The sequence below is a fragment of the Capra hircus genome, chromosome 13 (assembly GCF_001704415.2).
Source record: "Capra hircus breed San Clemente chromosome 13, ASM170441v1, whole genome shotgun sequence".
Lineage (NCBI taxonomy): Eukaryota > Metazoa > Chordata > Mammalia > Artiodactyla > Bovidae > Capra > Capra hircus.
Genome location: NC_030820.1, coordinates 51,923,297 through 51,944,749, shown reverse-complemented (window position 1 = coordinate 51,944,749; position 21,453 = coordinate 51,923,297). Strand labels below are relative to the sequence as shown.

Genomic DNA, 21,453 nt, shown 5'->3' with positions numbered 1-21,453 from the left:
ATGGATCACAGATAATGGGTGTAAAAGGATTTGCTATTAAAATGTTAGTTGTGATTATTTATACACTTTTACTGATCCAAAAAAGCTTGTTGCATCCATCAAAATTGTTAGACCGCTTGGTCTGTTTGCAGTGAATGATCCTTACAGTTTGTAACCAGTTCTGAGCGGGGCCCTCTATTCTTCTGAGGGCTCTCTGGGTTTCTGGACACAGTCTGAATGTCAAGAAAAGAAGCATTTGTTGTCAGGTTCAATGGCTCAGGCATAAGATCTGACTCTTACTTTTGAGATTTTTTTTATCCAAAGTTACCAAATCTTAAACGTTGTCACATTCAAACTCACAAACCCTGAATGCTTAGGAGTCCCTACCCACTTGGGAAATATAGGAAGAGGACAAAGATGAGTTTGGTGAAAACATTCTTTGTTGTCCTGGAGTCATTGGTAGTCACAGACAACTCACTGCCAGAATGACTGCAGCCTGGGGGGAGCAGGGGCTGACCCCATAAAGGAGCCTTAATCTCATATAGCCCCGCTTTTCACCCTGGACCCAGAAGCTGCACAGATGGCCTCATTAACATTGGAACATCATTGAGACATCCTAATAAAACCAGTCTTGGAATTAACCTCAGGTTAGAATGTAACTTTGACAGGTAGCAACTACCTGCATTTGCACTTTGGAGGTGGGGTAGGTTATGTTGCCAGCAGGAGAGCCTGAGCAACAGCACCCAGACACCCAATGTCTTCTTCCACCCATGCTGAGATGGATTTAATTCTTCATCCTCTTGTATGGTCTTATCCAGTGATTGCTGATAAGTGATTCTTTGGGTGTTGGCATGGGAGAGCCCTGATATGGAACACTTGCTGATTCCCATAGTCTAAATACTTCCACCATGGCCAGTTTCAACTTATCAATAGTTTAATAATTGGTGGACCAAGTTTCTGAATATCTAACAATCAGTTCTCAGAAGCCAGCCCTCACTAGCTCCAGCATTTGACCCAAAGTATTTAACAGAGAGATCTACCCATGTGTTTCTCATGCGGTCTTCCTTAGATGTTCACTCACTCATCCAATGCTCATGCCCTCTACAAATATCTAATGAATGCTGTATTTTTTTTTTTAATTGCTGCTCTAACAAAATACTACAAGTTTAATAGCTTAAGACAGTTTATTAGATCACAATCCTGTTGGTCACAAGTTCAGCCACATAGTGTGGCTGGATTCTCTGCTCAGGGTCTCACCAGGCTAAAATCAAGGTATCAGCAGGGCTGTGGTTCCCTCCTACCTGGGACTCAAGGTCCTCTTCCTGGTTCACTGACTTTTGATAGAAATTTATTTTCTTCTCTTGCTCTCCAATGTGGCATCCTCCAGAAGGGCCCCAGCAACAGAGAATAGATGATTCTCTTGACTCTAATTTCTCTGATTTCCTTTTTTGCCACATCTCTCTCTGACTCTTCTGCCTTCCTCTTCTTTTTCTAAGGGCTCATGTGATGTATGGGCCCTTCCAGATATCCAGGGTAATCTTGCTAGGTTAAAGTCAGTAATCTTAATTATATCTGCAAAATTCCTTTTGCTATTCACAAGGGGGTGAAGGTCATGGAAGCCAGAATTCTGCCTACAGGTGCCAGCCATGTACCAATCACTGTCCTTGGCATTTGGGAAATCTCAGTGGACAAAACAGACAAAATGTCCTGCCTTCATGGAACTTACATTCTAAACTAGGGGTATAAAACACTCAAGGCCCTCGGCCATATATATACCTTCATAGTTCAGATTTCTTTTGCTTGAGTGTTAATTAAATTTCTGCCTTATTCCCTCCTCTAACCAGGGAGGCCCAAGAATTTCTGGAGAAGTATGAAGGAGCCTTGGGAAAGGGCAAAGGCAAGCGACTCTACGCCTATAGGATGCTGATGGCTAAGGTGTGTGGTTCGGAGGCTGCAAACCTATGCGAGGAGTTGCTCAGTTCCTGACCATCGCAGGCACCTGCCCGGCTTCACAGCTTGTGTCCACCTCCCCCAGAATCCTGAGTCTGAGGTCCAGTCAGTCATTCTAATTGATCCAGGAATGAAACCAACTGTTCATTTCTCTCTGATTAACTGTGAGGGCTTCAATATACTGGAGACTTGTTTCCCCTCCAGTGAAGAACTAAACTCACAGAATTAATGGTGTTGAATCTACTGGGATCTTATTTTCCAAGCCCCCAAATCAAGACTTTGGTTTGGTGGAGACCCAGAAGCACCATGGTTTAATCAGAGTCATACAGAAGACAGTGATGTCAACAGGGCGTCAAGGACAGCTCTGGTGTGTTATGTCATAACCTGGGCTTCTGATTCAAGTTAAAGTAATGACCTCTAATTGGATATTTAACTATGAAACTATGGAAGTATCTTTCCTTTACCTACTGATCTGAAAAACTATCATTTTCATTCATTTAATTCTTATATAGGGCCTTTTTTGGAACTTTTATTTGAATTCATCATTTCAACTATTGATTCAGTCTAATGGCTCATAAGACTTCCTCTTTTTACCTTTCTTTCTCAAAAATGTCTTGGCCAGTCTTTCCAATGTTTCCATTTGCGTTTTGTTATGTTTTATTAGCATTGTTTTTTTTCCATATGCAATTTTAAAATCACTTTGCCAATTTCCAGAATAGTCCATTGAGATTTTGATTGGAAATTTTTTTTAATGTAGTCAATTTTATTCTCCTTAAACCACAAAATAGAGTGGAAATTTTTTTAATCTTTGATTTAATTTGGGAAAACTTATCTGTAGAATATTCAGTCTTCACATCTAAGAATATCATAATTTCTCAAGCTTTAGTTTTATATCCTTCAACAAAGTTTGTCATTTTCTTCATATAGATCTTTTCTATGTTATATGTTATTTCTACAAAATTTATATTTTGGTTGCTTTTGTGAATGAGATCATTTTTCCTCTTATTTAATAACTAGATATTGCTGGTATGCAGGAAAACTGTATATTTGAATATTCATTTTTAATCTGCTTCCTCTATTGTACTTCCTTATTCGTTTTAATCATTTTCGTCTAATTGTGTATGTAAAGATATTTTTCTTGAGTTCTAAGTCATTCCTGTCCTGAACTGCAGATTAGCAATAATAGAACAGTTTCAGTCAATGATGGTGATCATAAGTCTCTTTGCTTTTCCATTACTTTAATGAAAATGACTCCAACATTTCACATTAGATTGATGAGAGTTGTTACCTTGACAACTTTGAAATAGATTTTCTTTCTCACAATAAGAAATTATCCTTTTATTTCTAGTTTAATAAGACTTCCATTTTATTGGAATTTCCAAATAGATGTTCAATTCAGTTTAGTTTAGTTGCTCAATTGTGTCCAACTTTTTGCGACCCCATGGACTGCAAAACGCCAGGCTTCCCTGTCCATCACCAACTCCCGGAACTTGCTCAAACTCGTGCCCATTCAGTCAGTGATGCCATCCAACCATCTCATTCTCTGTCATCCGCTTCCCCTCCTGCCTTCAATCTTTCCTAGCATCAGGGTCTTTTCCAGTGTCAGTTCTTTGCATCAGGTAGCCAGAGTATTGGAGCTTCAGCTTCATCAACAGTCCTTACAATGAATATTCAGGACTGATTTCCTTTAGGACTCACTGGTTTGATTTCCTTGCAGTCCAAGGGACTCTCAAGAGCCTTCTCAAACACCACAGTTCAAAAGCATCAGTTCTCCCACGCTCAGCTTTCTTTATGGTCTAACTCTTACATCCATACATACATCAATACATACATAACCATAGCTATGGTTTTTCCAGTATAGTCAAAACCATAGCTTTGACTAAACATACCTCCTTTGTCAGTAAAGTAATGTCTCTGCTTTTTAATATGCTGTCTAGGTTTGTAATAGCTTTTCTTCCAAGGAGCAGACATCTTTTAATTTCATGGCTGCTGTCACTATCTGCAGTGATTTTGGATCCCAAGAAAATAAAGTCTGTCACTGTTTCCACTGTTTCCCCATCTATTTGCCATGAAGTGGTGGGACCAGAAGCCATGGTCTTAGTTTTTTGAACGTTGAGTTTTAAACCAGCTTTTTCACTCTACTCTTTCACTTTCATCAAGAGGTTCTTTAGTGTTTCTTCACTCTCTGCCATAAGGGTGGTGTCATCTGCATATCTGAGGTTATTGATATTTCTCCCAGCAATCTTGATTCCAGCTTGTGCTTCTTCCAGACCAGCATTTCTCATTATGTACTCTGCATATAAGTTAAATAAGCAAGGTGGCAATATACAGCCTTGATGAACTCCTTTCCCAATGTGGAACCAGTCCGTTGTTCCATGTCTGGTTCTAACTGTTGCTTCTTGACCTGCATACAGATTTCTCAAGAGGCTGGTCAGGTCGTCTGGTATTCCCATCTCTTTAAGAATGTTCCACAGTTCATTGTGATCCACACAGTCAAAGGCTTTGGCATAGTCAATAAAGCAATAGACGTTTTCCTGGAACTCTCTTTCTTTTTCAATGATCCAACAAATGTTGGCAATTTGATCTCTGGTTCCTCTGCCTTTTCTAAAACCAGCTTGAACATCTGGAAGTTCTCGGTTCACATACTATTGAAACCTGGCTTGGAGAATTTTGAGCATTGCTTTGCTAGCATGTGAGATGAGTGCAATTGTGTAGTAGTTTGAACATTCTTCAGCATTGCCTGTCTTTGGGATTGGAATGAAAACTGAGCTTTTCCAGTCCTGTAGCCACTGCTGAGTTTTGCAAATTTGCTGGCATATTGAATGAGGTACTTTAATAGCATCATCTTTTAGGATTTGAAATAGCTCAGCTGGAATTCCAACACCTCCACTAGCTTTGTTCATAGTGATACTTCCTAAGATAAATAGATGTTAGATTTTTTCAAATACCTTTCCCATCTGTTCATAAACTTAGTTTTATCAGGTACATCTGATTTTCAAGTATTTTATTTATAATTTTTACATAAAATTTCACAAGATTGATTGAATTTATGTGTGCACACACACACGCATGCTATCTTGGCATATTTTAATATTAGGGTTGTACTTGCTTTGTAACATTAAAGGAATAGCATTACCTCCCTTTTATGCTGTAAATCAGCTTGAGGAGCATGATTTTTTTTTTTTTTTTTTTTTTGGAAAATTGAGAGATGGCCTCCTCAAAAGTATACAGGTCAGGAAGCGTTTTATAGAGTATCTTGATAATTTTTTAATGTTTTTCCAATTGGGGTAGTCAAGTTTTAACTTCTTCTTGGGGTCATTTTGATATTTTTTATCTTCCCAGACTTGATCCTTTCATTAAGAGTTTCATATGTATTAACAGAAAATTGCATATAGATAGTCTCATAATTTTTGTAATTACATTTTATATATGTTGAGTTTAAATCTTTTTTATCCCTAATATTAGTTTTTCTTTCTTTTCTGTTATAGTTGCCTGACAACTATCTATGGGTCACATTAATTTTTATCTAAAAACCATTTATCGCTTAATAACTGCACACTCAGAATTTTCTTCTCAACTGAGGAACGTGTTCTTCAAATATGTCTGATAAATGATCTAATTTGTGTCTGTTCAAACAGTTCCAGCTTTTTCACTAGGAGAAGGATGGCTGCCAATTCCTCACTCTTTGTATTTGCTTTCCCTCATGATTTTTAATTCTCTGCTTACTCTCTCTTTGCATCTCAGAAATTTCTCAGGTTTGTTTTCAGCATCATTGGATCAATTTTCTTTTGTCTCAATTAAAGTATAATGTTTATTTTCATTCTATTACTGAACTTTTAGCAATCTTGCAATCAATTCTTCCATACTTCACCTGTATTCTTTTATTTTCCAGCCACAAGGCTTGTGGAATCTTAGTTCCCTGGACCAAGGATTGAACCCACTCCTTCCACAGTGAAAATGCAGAGTCCGAAGCCACTGGGCTGCCAGGGAATTCTGCCCCCCGCCACACACACCCCATTCTTTTTTAAAACTCTAATTGCCATCCTGTACTTTAGAAGCCATGTTTTTTGTATCCTGCTAAGAATATTGATGGTGTAGAAAATGGTAACCCACTCTAGTATTCTTGCCTGGGAAATCTCATGGACAGAGAAGCGTGGAGGGCTATAGTCTATGGGGTCACAAAGAGTTGGACATGACTGAGTGGCTAAGCACATATACAAGCAAGAATACTGAACCATCTCTCAAAATTTAATCATATATCCTGGAGGAGATACTTTCTAAAAACCTCAGAGAAAGGGATCTCTTTTTCCTTGTTTTGCATGCTATTTCTCAGGCTTCACTGGTTGTTTTTGGTTATTCAGATTCGGACATCATCCACAGGCAGAATGTACCTGTGTCTCATTTGACTGCTGTTTGAAATCTTTTCTCCTATATACAGCTGAAGAGCAAGATGACACGCACAGCCAGGAACCCCATCCGAGGGGGCAACTACCATCTCACACAGTTCTGAGTTTGCGGTCTTCTCCCGCCCACACCCAGGCTCAGTTTTCTGATGTTCTAAATCAATGAAGGATAAGAGTTTCAATGCTGAGCTTCTCCCAGGCCTCTCTCTGCCTATGCCCCCCACCTCCAGGCATCACTTTTAGGCTGAGATGCCCTCAGCCTTGAGGGGCTGCAAGTGGTTGCCAAGTGACCAGACTGGCAGACTGTATCTCCAAGGGCCTCCCCTGGCAACATTCATTACTCCATTGATCCTCAGCCTTGCAAAGCTATATTTTATACTGATTTTATCAGCACCCTGACAGAGGATCTGTCTCTCAGGGGAGGACTGACATTAATAAAGCTTATGAGACAAATATATAAAATCAAATACCAGCTTACTAATTTACAAGGAGGAATAACCAATGCAAGAACTGAAAATTTTGAAGTCCATATCAACAGTGTCCTTTATTTTTGATAGTACAGTTATGTGCTGTGCTTAGTCGCGCAGTCGTGTCTGACTCTTTGCGACCCCATGAACTGTAGCCCGCCAGGCTCCTCTGTCCATGAGATTCTCCAGGCAAGAATACTGGAGTGGATTACCATGCCCTCCTCCAGGGGATCTTCCCAACCCAGGTCTCCCACACTGCAGGCAGATTCTTTACCATCTGAGCCACCAGGGAATCCCAGCACAGTTTTATGGGAAGCTAAACAATAATCCCAGGCTTCCCAAGTGGCTCGGTGGTAAAGAATCCACTGGAGGAGACGCAGGTTCAACCCCTGGGTCTGGAAGATCCCCTGAAGTAGGAAATGGCAACCCACTCCAGTATTCTTGCTTGGGAAATTCCATGGACAGAGCCTGGTGGGCTACCGTCCATGGGGTTGTCAGACATGACTTAACATGCATGCATGAATTATTATCCCAATTCTAATCTACTAATTTGCAGTGAAAAAAAATTACTGCCATAGAAATAAAAATATTCACAGCCCAGGTGATGGGTAAATGCTTGCCTTATAGACAGACCTGCATAAGAAGCCAAATAAACCAAAGATGGTTTTCAAGCACAGAATCAGAACTAGGAAAGGTAGAAGAAGCAATGGGATTGGGGTAGCCAGTGTCCCCACATCCCTGCTCGTCTTAGGAAGATCTTTGCCATTATTATGAACCTGTCCTTTGCTGATGGGTCCCTCTTCTCCTTGGCATCTGTGACCATCTCCCTTCTGACAGGTGGTTTCCTTCCTTATACAGTAATTATCCAATAACTATATAGCCAAAGCCTTTACATCTGGAAGTCCATCTGGTTCCTTCAGATAAATTTTCCCTTTTATGCTTTAGTGAATTTACAAAGGAAAATCTCATTTCCTTCATGAACAAGTTCTTCTGAGACCTTTGTAACAATAGAAACTGATCTTAGAATTTTCTCTGTACTTCATCTTTGCCTGCTATTTTCTAGAAGTTTTTTTAAAAATTCCAAATGGATTTATTTTCAGGGGGAGGACTGTTGAAGAGCATCCCCTGAAAGAGTTGACAGATTTTCATGCAGCCAGCAGACAGCTGCTGAGGTTTCTGACTGGTTAAAAGTGAGTGTTGGATCTGGAGTAGACCCTGGAAAGGGACATAATGCCTTCCTAACTAATGTTAGCAGGGATAAAAAAAATAAAAACAAAAACCAGGCTGCCGTTTCAGTGGAAGAAGAGTGGGAAACCTGGGGCTGAGATCTCTTTACCACTGCCTTCAGTCTTATAGTTTAACAACAGTTCCTATCAGATTAAGGCACTCGACTGTCTGCCAATTGTAGGTGTGAGATTTTTTTTTTCCCTTGAATTTTTGGTTTTAGATGAAGGAAGTTATATAAGAGTTTGCTAAACCAATTTGATTCCCCAAATCAGAAATTAAAAATAGACTTTCTAAGTTTATATGTAAACTGTCCAAACCTGAAATTTTATCAGCATTACAGAAAACTGCAAGATATTGTGTTGCCCTGGCTTCTCTCTCACTCACACCTAACTTTGAAAGTGAAGATGTGAGCATCCACCTCAGACAGCCTGGTCTCAATAGCTCCAACGTGACAGCCTCACTCACCTGTTGACCTCGTGTTAACATGTCAGCATCCACATGCACCTCCAAGCCCCAAAGCAGCATGTTAATAAACTGAGGGTGTTGTCTGTTTAATTTCAGAAATGGGTCAAGTTTAAAAGAGACTTTGATAATTTCAAGACTCAATGTATCCCCTGGGAAATGAAGATCAAGGACATTGAAAGTGAGTATTTTGGTGTCACTGTTTTTAGTTGGTTTGCTGAAGGGCTTTCCAAGGGTTTGGACTGTGTTCTGGACCAACTGGTTAGTTTATCATAGGTTCTATTGTATTAGAAAAAGGAATGGGCTTTGGACAAGTTAGACCAGAATTTAAATTGTGCTTCTTCACTTTCTGATTGTAGGAACTCAGGCAGATCGGTCCTTTTTATTAAAAAAAAAAAAAGAGAGAGAAGAGATGTGTGTTCCACAGACTGACATGAAGATCGTATCCATCACACACACACAGTGCTTGGCAGTGTTACCACCCTCCTCCTGCAGCACTTACACCTACTGTCTTCTTCTCTGCAGGTCACTTTGGCTCTTCAGTGGCATCATATTTCATCTTCCTCCGATGGATGTATGGAGTTAACCTTGTCCTTTTTGGCTTAATATTTGGTCTAGTCATAATCCCAGAGGTAAGAAGAGAACTGCCTATAACTCTGGATAGTGTTATGAGGCTTATCATGACTTCCATCTTCATTTATATGAAACAAATACTCTGTTTTACAAAGACTCCATCATTTGTTTTTAATTTGAGGCTCACATCAATTGCCCAGAGAACCCAGTACGAAGAATGGAACCAGAATACTTGCATGTCTGAATAAATATGTGGACCCTACATTTTTCTACCTTTTATTTTACTTTGAGATTAGTCAAGAATTAATACTTCAGTGAGGTGTTTTCTTTTACCCTGAAAAAGAAAGAGACAGAGAATGCATTACATTATAATTTATTACCCCAAAGAAACCCTGCCTTTGAATAGCACTTCTCACTGCTCTCCCAGATACAATCTTATTATGGATGTAGGTAGATCCTTACCTATAAATGAGGAATAGAGAGACAAAAAATGAGCAAATGACCTGTGCAAATCTACATGATAAACTTGTGGTGAATGAGATCCCAGGTTTCCAGAGTGCTGTCCTGGGACCCTTTCCAGGGGTGACTGTGGTCCACTAGCACTCAGCACAGTAATTGCTATTGTCCCGTCTGAACCTCCTGGCACTAGTGCTGGGTACACCAGCGGATTACCTCTACAGCTTAGAGGGTAATGATATTTACGAATTTAGTAGTTTTTCCTTCCAGATTTATTCATCGGCTCTATGATAGGTTACTGATTCCTACTTTATTACAAATAATTCCATGAGAATATTAGAGTCAATTCTATCTGTAGTCACATCCTTGGGAAACTTTCCTAAATATCTATTTTTGATGAAATTAAAAGACTTCCACAGAATGTTAATTAAATCAAATTAGTTAGAAAACATTGAGGATCTATTATAATAGTATTAATACTTGGTAGGAAAGGAGTGTTATATTACTTACAAAACCATTGAATTCTTTTCTACATTACCTAAAGAGTGCACACCTGAAAATCAAGGATTATGAGTCAGTCCACTTTGTCCTATAGCCTTAAGCCACTGTCACTCTCCCATACAAAGAAAAGGATTTTAACCTTCTGGAAAATGTATGCAAATGCTCTTGAAACAAATCTGGTTTCTTCAAGTAGAAAATATTGTCAGAAGTTAAGTTTCACTTCTCCTCCCCATAACCTAGGAAGTTAGAATTTTCTGCAGTAGTCAGTGAGGAATTTTATCTTCACAGACTCTTTGCTTTTTTCTTGGGAGTTTTTGATTCCAAACGGATTTACTTCCATGAGAAGAGAGTACATTTAAATGCTGTAAACCTATGAGACATCTCTAGAGTTTTGCTGTACAATGGTCCAAGAAGGCTGTGTGTTAGGGAAGTTGAATAATTTTTAAAATACTGAGGATTTTTTCTTCTCAAAGAAGACCTTACATATTGTATAATTTATGTAAATTAATATAATTTATAAGTATTTCATATCCAGTGGACATTTGTTTGAAAAAAATGAAAATTTAGTGATTGGTGCTTTCCAGTGAAGACGGCAAGACCTTAACTGTCCAGGCAAGAGTACCTTGATTTGATTGGCGGGTGTTTAGGAAACTGTATTGGAATAGGATGGAAGAAAGAAGAGAGAGAGAGAGATAGGGAAAGAATAGAACAGAGAGGACTTGATGACAGGTTGGACAACCACAGATGAGAATGTAGGGTATCTCAAAATGCCCTCAATTAGGGTAGTGGGTCCGTCTAGTCAAGGCTATGTTTTTTCCAGTGGTCATGTATGGATGTGAGAGCTGGACTATAAAGAAAGCTGAGCGCCGAAGAATTGATACTTTTGAACTGTGGTGTTGAAGACTCTTGAGAGTCCCTTGGACTGCAAGGAGATCCAACCAGTCCATCCTAAAAGAGATCAGTCTTAAGTGTTCATTGGAAAGTCTGATGTTGAAGCTGAAACTCCAATACTTTGGCCACCTGATATGAAGAGCTGACTCACTTGAGAAGACTCTGATGCTGGGAAAGATTGAGGGCAGGAGAAGAGGAAGACAGAGGATGAGATGGTTGGATGGCATCACCGACTCAATGGACATTGGTTTGGGTGGACTCTGGGAGTTGGTGATGGACAGGGAGGCCTGGCATACTGCGGTTCATGGGGTCGCAAAGAGTTGGACACGACTGAGCAACTGAACTGAACTAAACTGAATGGTGTTTCTCAAAGAGCAGAAAGTTGTAATTTTGGTGAAGTTCAAATTATCACTTGAAAAGATATCGATTTACTTATCCTGGCTGTGCTGGGCTTCGTTGCTACAAGTGGGCTTTCTCTCGCTGTGAGCTGGGGCTACTCTGGTTGCCATGCAAGGGCTTCTCATTGTGATGGCTTCTGTTGTTGCAGGGCTTAGGCTCTAGGCATGTGGGCTTTAGTAGCTGTGGTGCTTGGCTTCAGTAGTTGCCGCTTGTGGACTCCAGAGTGCATGCTCATTAGTTGTGGCACATGGGCTCAGTTGCCCCAAAGCATGTAGGATCTTCCCAGACCAGGGATCGAACCAGTGTCCTTGTATTGCAAGCTGAATTCTTAACCACTGAACCACCAGGGAAGCCACAGATTAATTACTTTTTTTTAATGATTCATGTTTTTTGTGTCCAATCTAAGAAGTCTTCGTCTATCTTTGGTTGACAGAACCCTAAAATGACCCCCAGTGACCCACACTTGTGTAGAATTTCCTTCTCTTGAATATGGACTGGACCTGTGAATTTGGTGAAATTTTATGATGATGAAATTTTACCCCTATGTTAAATGCTCCTATGGAAGGCAGGCATCTCAGATTGCCCCCAGTGATCCCCCTTTCCTGATATCATGCCTTTGTATAATCCCCTCACTTGAGTAAAGGCTAGACTTTGTGGCTTGCTTTTAACAAATAGAATATAACCCAAATAACAAACTGTCACTTACAGGACTAACTTATAAAAAACCATGACTTCCATCTGGCATTCTCTCTTGATTCCCTTCTTGGCTCACATGATTTGATGAAGCAATCTGCCAGACTGGAGAAGCCCACTGGCAAGGAACTGATGTGACCTTTGGACAAGAGCCAGTAAGGAACTGTGACCCTCAGTCCAACAACCCACGAGGAACTAAATCTTGCCAGTAACCATGTTAGTTAATCTGGAATCAGATCCTCCCCACCAGGCCTACAGATGAGACTAACGGACCCAGATAAACCAAACCCAGGTTCCTGACCTGCAGAAACCAAGAGACAGTTGTATGGTAATTTGATGCACAGCAGCAGACGTCGGATCCAGTTCCCCAGGGGATCCTAGTGTGCAGCCAGGGTGTACATTGCTGGTGTACATTAATTAATTAAACTAAATAATTCTTTAAAATACCTTGTAAGTTCTGCTCTAGGATTCACATAGGCAGCACTCAAGGATTATGAGTTAGTCCACTTCGTCCTATATTCTCAAGCCATTGTCACTCTCCAGTACAGAGAAGCCTCATATTGATACTTCTTCTAAACATAACTATTAAAAATTTCAGATATTTAGAAAGGTATAAAGAATGAGCCCACTCACCTTCTATTAAGTTTAAGAATAAAAAGTTATATGCACATTAAAGTCCTCCATCTGCTTCTCCCCAATTGTATTACCCACAAAATTCTCACATGTAATCAGTCTCCTGAACTTCCCATTTCAATTTACATGTTAACATATATTGGCTTAAAGTTAAATAACATGGTTTCTTGTCTTTTTTAATCACTCATGTATCTGAAGTTATATTCCCTTTTGCATGATAGTGTAATTTTTTTCCTCTTTCATTTACATTGAAGGTTTGTCTCTTTTAGTTATTTTATTAAATAAACAACTGGCTTTGATGATTCTCTGGCATGTCTTTTTTTTAATTCACGTTGAGGAGGACATAATTTACATATTGTAAACTTCACTCTTTCAAAGTATACAGTTTGATAAGTTTTGACAAATATATAGAGTCAAGTAACTATCACCACAACTCTATCACCCAGAAAGTTCCCCATTGTCCCCTTTGCAAGAAATCTCTCCTTACCTCCAGCCCTTGACAAGCAGTGATCTAATTTCTGACCCTAAATTTTTGCCTTTTCCAGAATATCATATGAATAGAATCATGCACTCTGTAGCTTTTTTGTGCCTGGCCTCTTTCATTTAGCAGTGTCAATGAGATTCATCCATGTTGTTGCATGTATCAGATAGTTTGTCCCTTTATTGCTGAGTAATATCCTGTTGTTGGAGAAGGCAATGGCACCCCACTCCAATACTCTTGCCTGGAAAATCCCATGGATGGAGGAGCCTGGTAGGGTGCAGTCCGTGGGGTCGCTAAGAGTCGGACACGACTGAGCGACTTCACTTTCACTTTTCACTTTCATGCATTGGAGAAGGAAATGGCAACCCACTCCAGTGTTCTTGCCTTGAGAATCCCAGGGACAGGGGAGCCTGGTGGGCTGCCATCTATGGAGCTGCACAGAGTAGGACATGACTGACGCGACTTAGTAGTCATATCCTATTGTATGGATGTACCATAGTTTGTTATCTGTTCATCAGTCCATGAATATTTGGGTTGTTTCCAGCTGAGGACTATGGTGAGGACTACTGTAAACATTCACCTTTCAGGCCTGTGTCTTATGTATCTCTATTTTCTACATCCCTAATTTCTACTCATAAACTAATAGTTTCTTTCCCGCTCATGTCTTTCTTTGAGTTTGTATTAGTTATCTATTGCTGAGTAAGAAAGGTATCCCGAAATTTTTACTAAAAAACAAACATTTATTTCACAATTTCTGTGGATTAGAAGGGGCTTATCCAAGGTGTTATGAAAACCAGGTGGTATTCTGTTTCTTAAACTAGGTAGTGAATATACACTAGTTAATTTTCTTTTCATTATGATCAGACATATATACATATACATATATATATACTATTTTATATACAATATATTTCCCAATAAGAATATAAATTTTAAAGCAAGCAAAAAGAACTAGGAGTGAATTACCTAAAAATTATGAACCTATAAATTAAAAAACAAATGTTACATTAAATACTAAACAATAAAGCCTGTGTTAGTAAAAATCATGAGCAATATGGAATGCCCATCCCAGCACTTTTCAACTTTATTTTCAAATTTCTACCTAATGCAATAAGTAAAGAAAAATATACTTATACATTTTATGCAAAAAATATAAAATTCTTTAAATTTGCAGATGATATTATCATATACCCCCAAAGTACCAATGAGTGCATCAAAAGTTTCTTGAATTAATAAAAAAATATGTGGGGATGACTAGAGTCATTTTTTCTTTTTCATACTGTTCATGGGGTTCTCAAGGTAAGAATACTGAAGTGGCTTGTCATTTCCTTCTCCAGTGGACCATGTCAGAGCTCTCCCCCATGACCAGTCCATCTTGAGCAGCCCTACATGGCATAGCTCATAGTTTCATTGAGTCAGACAAGGCTGTGGTTCACCTGATCAGTTTGATTCATTTTCTGTGATTGTGGTTTTCATTCTGTCTGCCCTCTGATGGATAAGGATAAGAGGCTTATGGAAGCTTCCTGATGTGAGAGACTGACTGTTGGGGAAACTGGGTCTTGTTCTGATGGGCAGGGCCATGCTCAGTAAAACTTTAATCCAACTTCCCGTTGATGGGCGGAGCTGTGTTCCCTCCCTGTTGTTTGACCTGAGGCCAAACTATGGTGATGGAGGTAATGAAGGTATGGAGGTAATGAAGATAATCGTGACCCCCTTCAAAAGATCCTGTGCAGGGGCTGCCACATTCAGTGCCCCTGACCCTGTAGCAGGCCATTGCCAACCCACACCTCTGCTGGAGGCTCCTAGACACTCGCTGGCAAGTCTGGTTCAGTCTCTTGTGGGGTCACTGCTCCTTTCTCCTGGGTCCTGGTGCATACAAGGTTTTGTTTGTGCCCTCCAAGAGTCTGTTTCCCCAGTCTTTTGTATGTTCTGGCACCTCTATGGTGGGGTTAATGGCAACCTCCTCCAAGAGGGCTTACGCCATACCCAAGTCTGCTGTACCCAGAGCCCCTGCTTCTGAGGCAGGCCACTCCTGACCCATACCTCCACAGGAGACACTCAAACACTCAAAGGAAGGTCTGGCTCAGTCTCTGTAGGGTCTCCTGGTGTACACATGGTTTTGTTTGAGCCCTCCAGGCATCTCTGATGGCTATGGGGTTTGATTCTAAACGTGATTTCGCCCCTCCTACCATCTTGCTGGGGCTTCTCCTTTGCCCTTGGACGTGGGGTATCTTTTTTGGGTGGGATCCAACACTGTCCAAGCCAGGCTTAAGCAATATGTGAACCATGAACTTCTAGATGTTCAAGCTGGTTTTACAAAAGGCAGAGGAAACAGAGATCAAATTGCCAACATCCTCTGGATCATCAAAAAAGCAAGAAAGTTCAAGAAAAACATCTATTTCTGTTTTATTGACTATGCCAAAGACTTTGACCTGTGTGGATCACAGTAAACTGTGGAAAATTCTGAGAGAGATGGGAATACCAGACCACCTGACCTGCCTCTTGAGTAACCTGTATGCAGGTCAGGAAGCAACAGTTAGAACTGGACATGAAACAACAGACTGGCTCCAAGTGGGAAAAGGAGTACGTCAAAGCTGTATATTGTCACCCTGCTTATGTAACTTATATGCTGAGTACATCTTGAGAAATGCTGGGCTGGAAGAAGCACAAGCTGGAATCAAGATTGTCAGGAGAAATATCAATAACTTCAGATATGCAGATGACACCAACCTTATGGCAGAAGGTGAAGAACTAAAGAGCCTCTTGATAAAAGTGAAAGAGGAGAGTGAAAAAGTTGGCTTAAAGCTCAACATTCAGAAAACTAAGATCATGTATCCGGTCCTATCACTTCATGGCAAATATATTGGGAAACAGTGGAAACAGTGGCTGACTTTATTTTTCTGGGCTTCATAATCACTGCAGATGGTGACTGCAGCCATGAAATTAAAAGACGCTTGCTCCTTGAAAGGAAAGTTATGACCAACCTAGACAACATATTAAAAAGCAGAGACATTACTTTGCCAACAAAGGTCCATCTAGTCAAGGCTATGGTTTTTCCAGTGGTCATGCATGGATGTGAGAGTTGGACTATAAAGAAAGCTGAATGCCAAAGAATTGATGCTTTTGAATTGTGGTATTGGAGAAGATTTTTGAGAGTCCCTTGGACTGCTAGGAAATCCAACCAGTCCATCCTAAAGGAGATCAGTCCTGGATGTTCATTGAAGGGCCTGATGTTGAAGCTGAAACTCCAATACTTTGGCCACCTGATGCGGAGAGCTTACTCATTTGAAAAGATCCTGATGCTGGGAAAGACTGAGGGCAGGAGAAGGGGATGACAGAGGATGAGATGGTTGGATGGCATAACCAACACAATGGACATGGGTTTTGGTGGACTCCAGGAGTTGGTGATGGACAGGGAGGCCTGACTTACTGCGGTTCATGGGGTTGCAAAGAGTCAGACACAACCGAGCGACTGAACTGAACAGAACATTCTCCTATCAACAGTTATTCAGCAGCGAGTTATAATTTTGGAGTTCTCCCAGAAGATTTGGACTATAAAGAAAGCTGAGCACCAAAGAATCAATGCTTTTGAGCTGTGGGGTTGGAGAAGACTCTTGAGAGTCCCTTGGACAGCAAGGAGATCAAACCAGTCAATCTCAAAGGAAATCACTCCTGAATATTCATTGTAAGAACTGATGCTGAAGCTGAACCTACAATACTTTGGCCACCTGATGCGAAGAGCTGACTCACTGAAAAAGACCCTGATGCTGGGAAAGATTGAGAGCAGGAGGAGAAGGCGACAACAGAGGATGAGATGATTGGATGGCATCACTGTATGATGGACATGGGTTTGAGCAAGCTTCAGGAGTTGGTGATAGACAGGAAAGCCTGCGTGCTGCAGTCCATGGGGTCACAAAGAGTTGGACATGACTGAGGGACTAGCTGAGCTGAGAGTCATTTTAAATAAACAAACATCAGTGATATTTTCTACATTCTCAGTATCAAGTTTGAAATTAAATTTAAAATGTTCATACTCAAAATAGTAATAAATCTATAAAATAACTAGCAATAAATTTAACAAAGTAGATTTATGTGAGGAATACTATAAAGCAAGGCAGGACAAAAATATCACCAAATAAACAGGAGGCACATTCGTGGAAGGTAAGACTTAATATCATTAAAAAAAGATCAATTCTTTCTGAATCAATATGAAAATTTAATATAATTCTGATTTTTAAATAAATAGCAATGTGAATCAAGGCATATATATATATAGATAGACAGATAGATAGATAGATAACAGAATTATGTACACCCAGACAGCAAATTAAAAAGCAGAGATATCATTTTGCTGACAAAATGATACCACCAGCTCCATATAGTGAAAGCTATGGTTTTTCCAGTAGTCACCTACAGATGTGAGAGTTGGACCATAAGGAAAGCTGAGCGCTGAAGAATTGATGCTTTTGAATTGTGGTGCTGGAGAAGACTCTTGAGAGTCCCTCGGACTGCCACGAGATCAAACCAGTCAATCTCAAAGGAAATCACTCCTGAATACTCATTGGAAGGACTGTTGCTGAAGCTGAAACTCCAATACTCTGGCCCCCTGATGCAAAGAGCTGACTCATTTGAAAAGACCCTGACGCTGGGAAAGATTGAGGGCAGGAGGAGAAGGGGGTGAGAGAGGATGAGATGGTTGGATGGCATCACTGACCCAGTGGACATGAGTTTGAGCAAACTCCAGGAGATAGTGAAGGACAGTTTCCTGGCATGCTCCAGTCCATAGGGTCTCAAAGAGTGGGACACGACTTAGTGACTAAACAACAACAACAAAGAACTTGAAATAGTCAAAGAACTTGAAATACTCTAATTAATCCAACAATACGGGATTTTTAAAATAGGTTTAGGGTACATACATGTGATTAGGTATTTCGAAGTCATTTTATTTTGAAAAATACTGTATGCCATAAGGAGTTGGTCATAAAATATTGGTAAGCTAAATAACCAAGCTAAAGCATACATAAAACTCAGAAACTTTCAAAGAAAATATATGAATAGCCATCAATCATCTTTAAGATGTGAAAGTGATAGGTAATTTTTTAAACACTCTTCTATACTTTTTCACATTTTCTGCAATGAGTATATACTATTTTAACTCAGGAAAGTGATTAATTTTATTTTTTTTTGATGAGTGTTCCCGCTCTGAGAAGGGATCTAACCCACTGTGCACACATTTCTGTGTGTTGTATCTCCTCCGCATGTAATTGTGTCATTCTGTCTCAACACAAGGTGCTAATGGGCATGCCCTATGGAAGTATTCCCAGAAAGACGGTGCCTCGGGCTGAGGAAGAAAAAGCCATGGATTTTTCTGTTCTTTGGGATTTTGAGGTACCATTGCCAATGTGCACAATATTATGATTGTGGATAAGTGTGAAATGTTTAATTATTGGAGACCAGTGCTTCAACCAGTGGGATCCTGGCACTGTGCAGAATAAGCTAGCCAACCATGTCCGCCTAGGTCCCCTTCATGGGTCTTTCCATCACACATTCTGAGGGGCACAAGTTCCCCACGAGATCACTGCTCCCCCCATTCTGCCAGATCTATGTAAGGCAATCTTGCAGGATGGTTTTATCTCACTGTAACCCAGCAAGACCCCAGGGCTATTGCCAGTCCAACCTTGCCCCAAGCTTCACTTGACATCTTCAACTAAGTATCAAATTTGCTTCTCAAATTCAACAGCTATCCAACCAAACTCACATCATCTTTTCTCATCTCTTTTATGGGAACCACCAGGCATCCAGTCATTCAGGTCTGAAACCTGAAAGTCATCCCGCATTTTTCTGTCATCACTACCACCCCTCACATCCAATGAATCACTAAATCTGAGCCTGTCTACTAAATATTTCTTAGTCTCCTTTTCTCTTTCCCTTGGACCTCTGCTCCGAATAACACTGTACCAAGATCACTGTCAGGATCTTCTGCCTGTGCTTCCAGTCTTTTCTTGGCTCCTCACATCTCCATCCTTCTGCTGCCAGGGACCTTTCTAAAATACAAACGTGACCCTGTGACTCCCCATCGTCGATATTCATTGATTCCCATTCCCAGTTGGAATAAAACCAAGTGTTCTGAATTGGGCTTACAAAAGAATTGTTCATGACCCAGTTGCCCTCTGCCTTGCCAGTCCCATGTCTAACACCTCATATTTTGTGTCACAATATTATCAACCTGGGGGGAAGTCCAGTGCCCCGTGCCTTTGCTCAGGGTCCTGTGCCCATCCCTCCCTCACAAAAGTGTGAAAGTGAGTTGGAGTATTTTTTCCAAGTTATTTGGAAAGGAGTGTTTCAGATAACTACTATACCACTAACAATTGCATACTATTGCTACTATATGCGGATTTCCTTGGTGGCTCAGCAGTAAAGAATCCACCTGCAATGCAGGAGACCCGGGTTCTATCCCTGGGTCAGGAAGATCCTCTGGAGAAAGAAATAGCAACCCACTCCAGTATTCTTGCCTGGGAAATCCCATGAACAGAGGAGCATGGCAGACTACAGTCCATGGGGTCACAAGTGTCAGACACAACTTTAGCAACTGAGCACACACACACACCATCACCACTACTATATGCTGCTACTGAGAATTTCCTTTATTCTTTTTTAAAAAATATTTATTTATTTATTCATCTATTTATTTTTAGCTACTCTGGGTCTTCCTTGTTGTGTGCAGGCTTTCTCTAGTTGCAGCAAATGGGGACTACTTTCTAGTTCTGGTGCACAAGCTTCTTATTTGCGGTGGCTTCTCTTGTTAGCTCAGTTGGTAAAGAACCCGCCTGCAATGCAGGAGACCCCTGCTTGATTCCTGTTGTCATAAAGATCCACTGGAGAAGGGATAGGCTACCCATTCCAGGATTCTTGGGCTTTTCTGGTGGCTCAGCTGCAATGAGGGAGACCTGGGTTCAGACCCTGGGTTGGGAAGATACCCTGGAGAAGAGAAAGTGTTCTGGCCTGGAGAATTCCATGGACTGTATTAGTCCATGGAGTTGCAAACAGCTGGACATGACTGAGCAAATTTCACTCTCTTGTTGCAGAGCACAAGCTCCAGGCACAGAGGCTCAGTAGTTGGGGTGCACAGATTTAGTTGCCCCATGGCATGTGGAATCTTCCCAGACCAGAGATCTAACCCACACCCCCTGTATTGGCAGGAGGATTCTTAACAACTGGACCATCAGGAAAACCCTTCTTTATTCTTTATTTCACCCAAGAACCCCAAACCAACAATTTATTCAGCAATAATCCTACATTGTTGTTGTTGTTGCCAAGGATAAATTTTTATTTTTCAAGCAAAAATAGAAATTTTGGAAAACTTACATCCGTCACCATGACAATGGCAGTTTCTCAGTAGTTAAATACTTTTCTGATGAGATCAATGGAGATGTTACCAATGTGATTTTTGGGAGTCCAATGGTTACGACTCTGCTTCCACTGCAGGGGGCACAGGTTCAATCCCTGGTCAGGAAACTAAAGATCCCACATGCCATGAGGCGCAGCCAAAGCTAAAACAAAAGAGAAAACTGCTTGTATAAGAAATGTGTTGACATTTGGTGTATGTTCATAACTCAGTGAACTTTCCAGATGACCAATACAAAATGATGTGTGAGTGAAAGATCCCACATCTTGATAGTAAAAGATAGAGCGATTGATTTTTTAAACTTTATATTTTGAGATAACTTTAAACTTATAGAAGTGTTGCATAAATAGTACAGAGAGTTCCCATATACCGCTCACCCATTCACCTTATGATATCCATAGAACAATCATCAAAACTAAGAAATTAATCTTCATCCAGTATTATTAACTGAAATACTGTATTTATTTGGATTTCACCTGTTTTTCCACTAATGTTCTTTTTCTGTCCCAGGACCCAATTCAAAATCTCACATTGATTTGTCAAGTCTCTTTACTCTCCTCCAACCAGTGACTGCTCTCTTTCAGTGACCTTGACACATTTGAATAGCTGATTAGTTGTTTTTGGAAAATGCCCCTGAATCTGGGTTTGTCTGATGTTCTCTCATGATTGTATTAAGGTTATGCATCATTGGGAAGGATACCACAGAGGTAACGTGACTTTCTCAGGGTGTCAACTCAGGGTTACACTATGTTGAGCTCTTGGTTAAAGTTGTGTCTGCCAGAGTTCTCTGCTGTAAAGTGAGTATTTTTCCCTTTTCAATTACTTAGTACTTGGGGAAGAGCAAAGGATCTTAAGGTATAAAAAGTTCTTTATATGATTCATATTCCACATGATAGCTAACTTTTAAGAACTAGTTACGGGGTTGAGATAAAA

General features: G+C 40.3%; 1 protein-coding gene across 1 annotated transcript in view; it reads left to right on the top strand.

Moving 5' to 3' along the window:
• TMC2 (transmembrane channel like 2) overlaps positions 1–21,453 on the top strand; it is a 99,784-nt gene that overhangs the window by 41,992 nt on the left and 36,339 nt on the right. The window contains exons 5-8 of the mRNA XM_018057442.1: positions 1,824–1,914; positions 8,588–8,669; positions 9,014–9,120; positions 18,405–18,503. Coding sequence (XP_017912931.1) covers positions 1,824–1,914; positions 8,588–8,669; positions 9,014–9,120; positions 18,405–18,503 — 379 coding nt within the window. The remainder of the gene's footprint in view (positions 1–1,823; positions 1,915–8,587; positions 8,670–9,013; positions 9,121–18,404; positions 18,504–21,453) is intronic.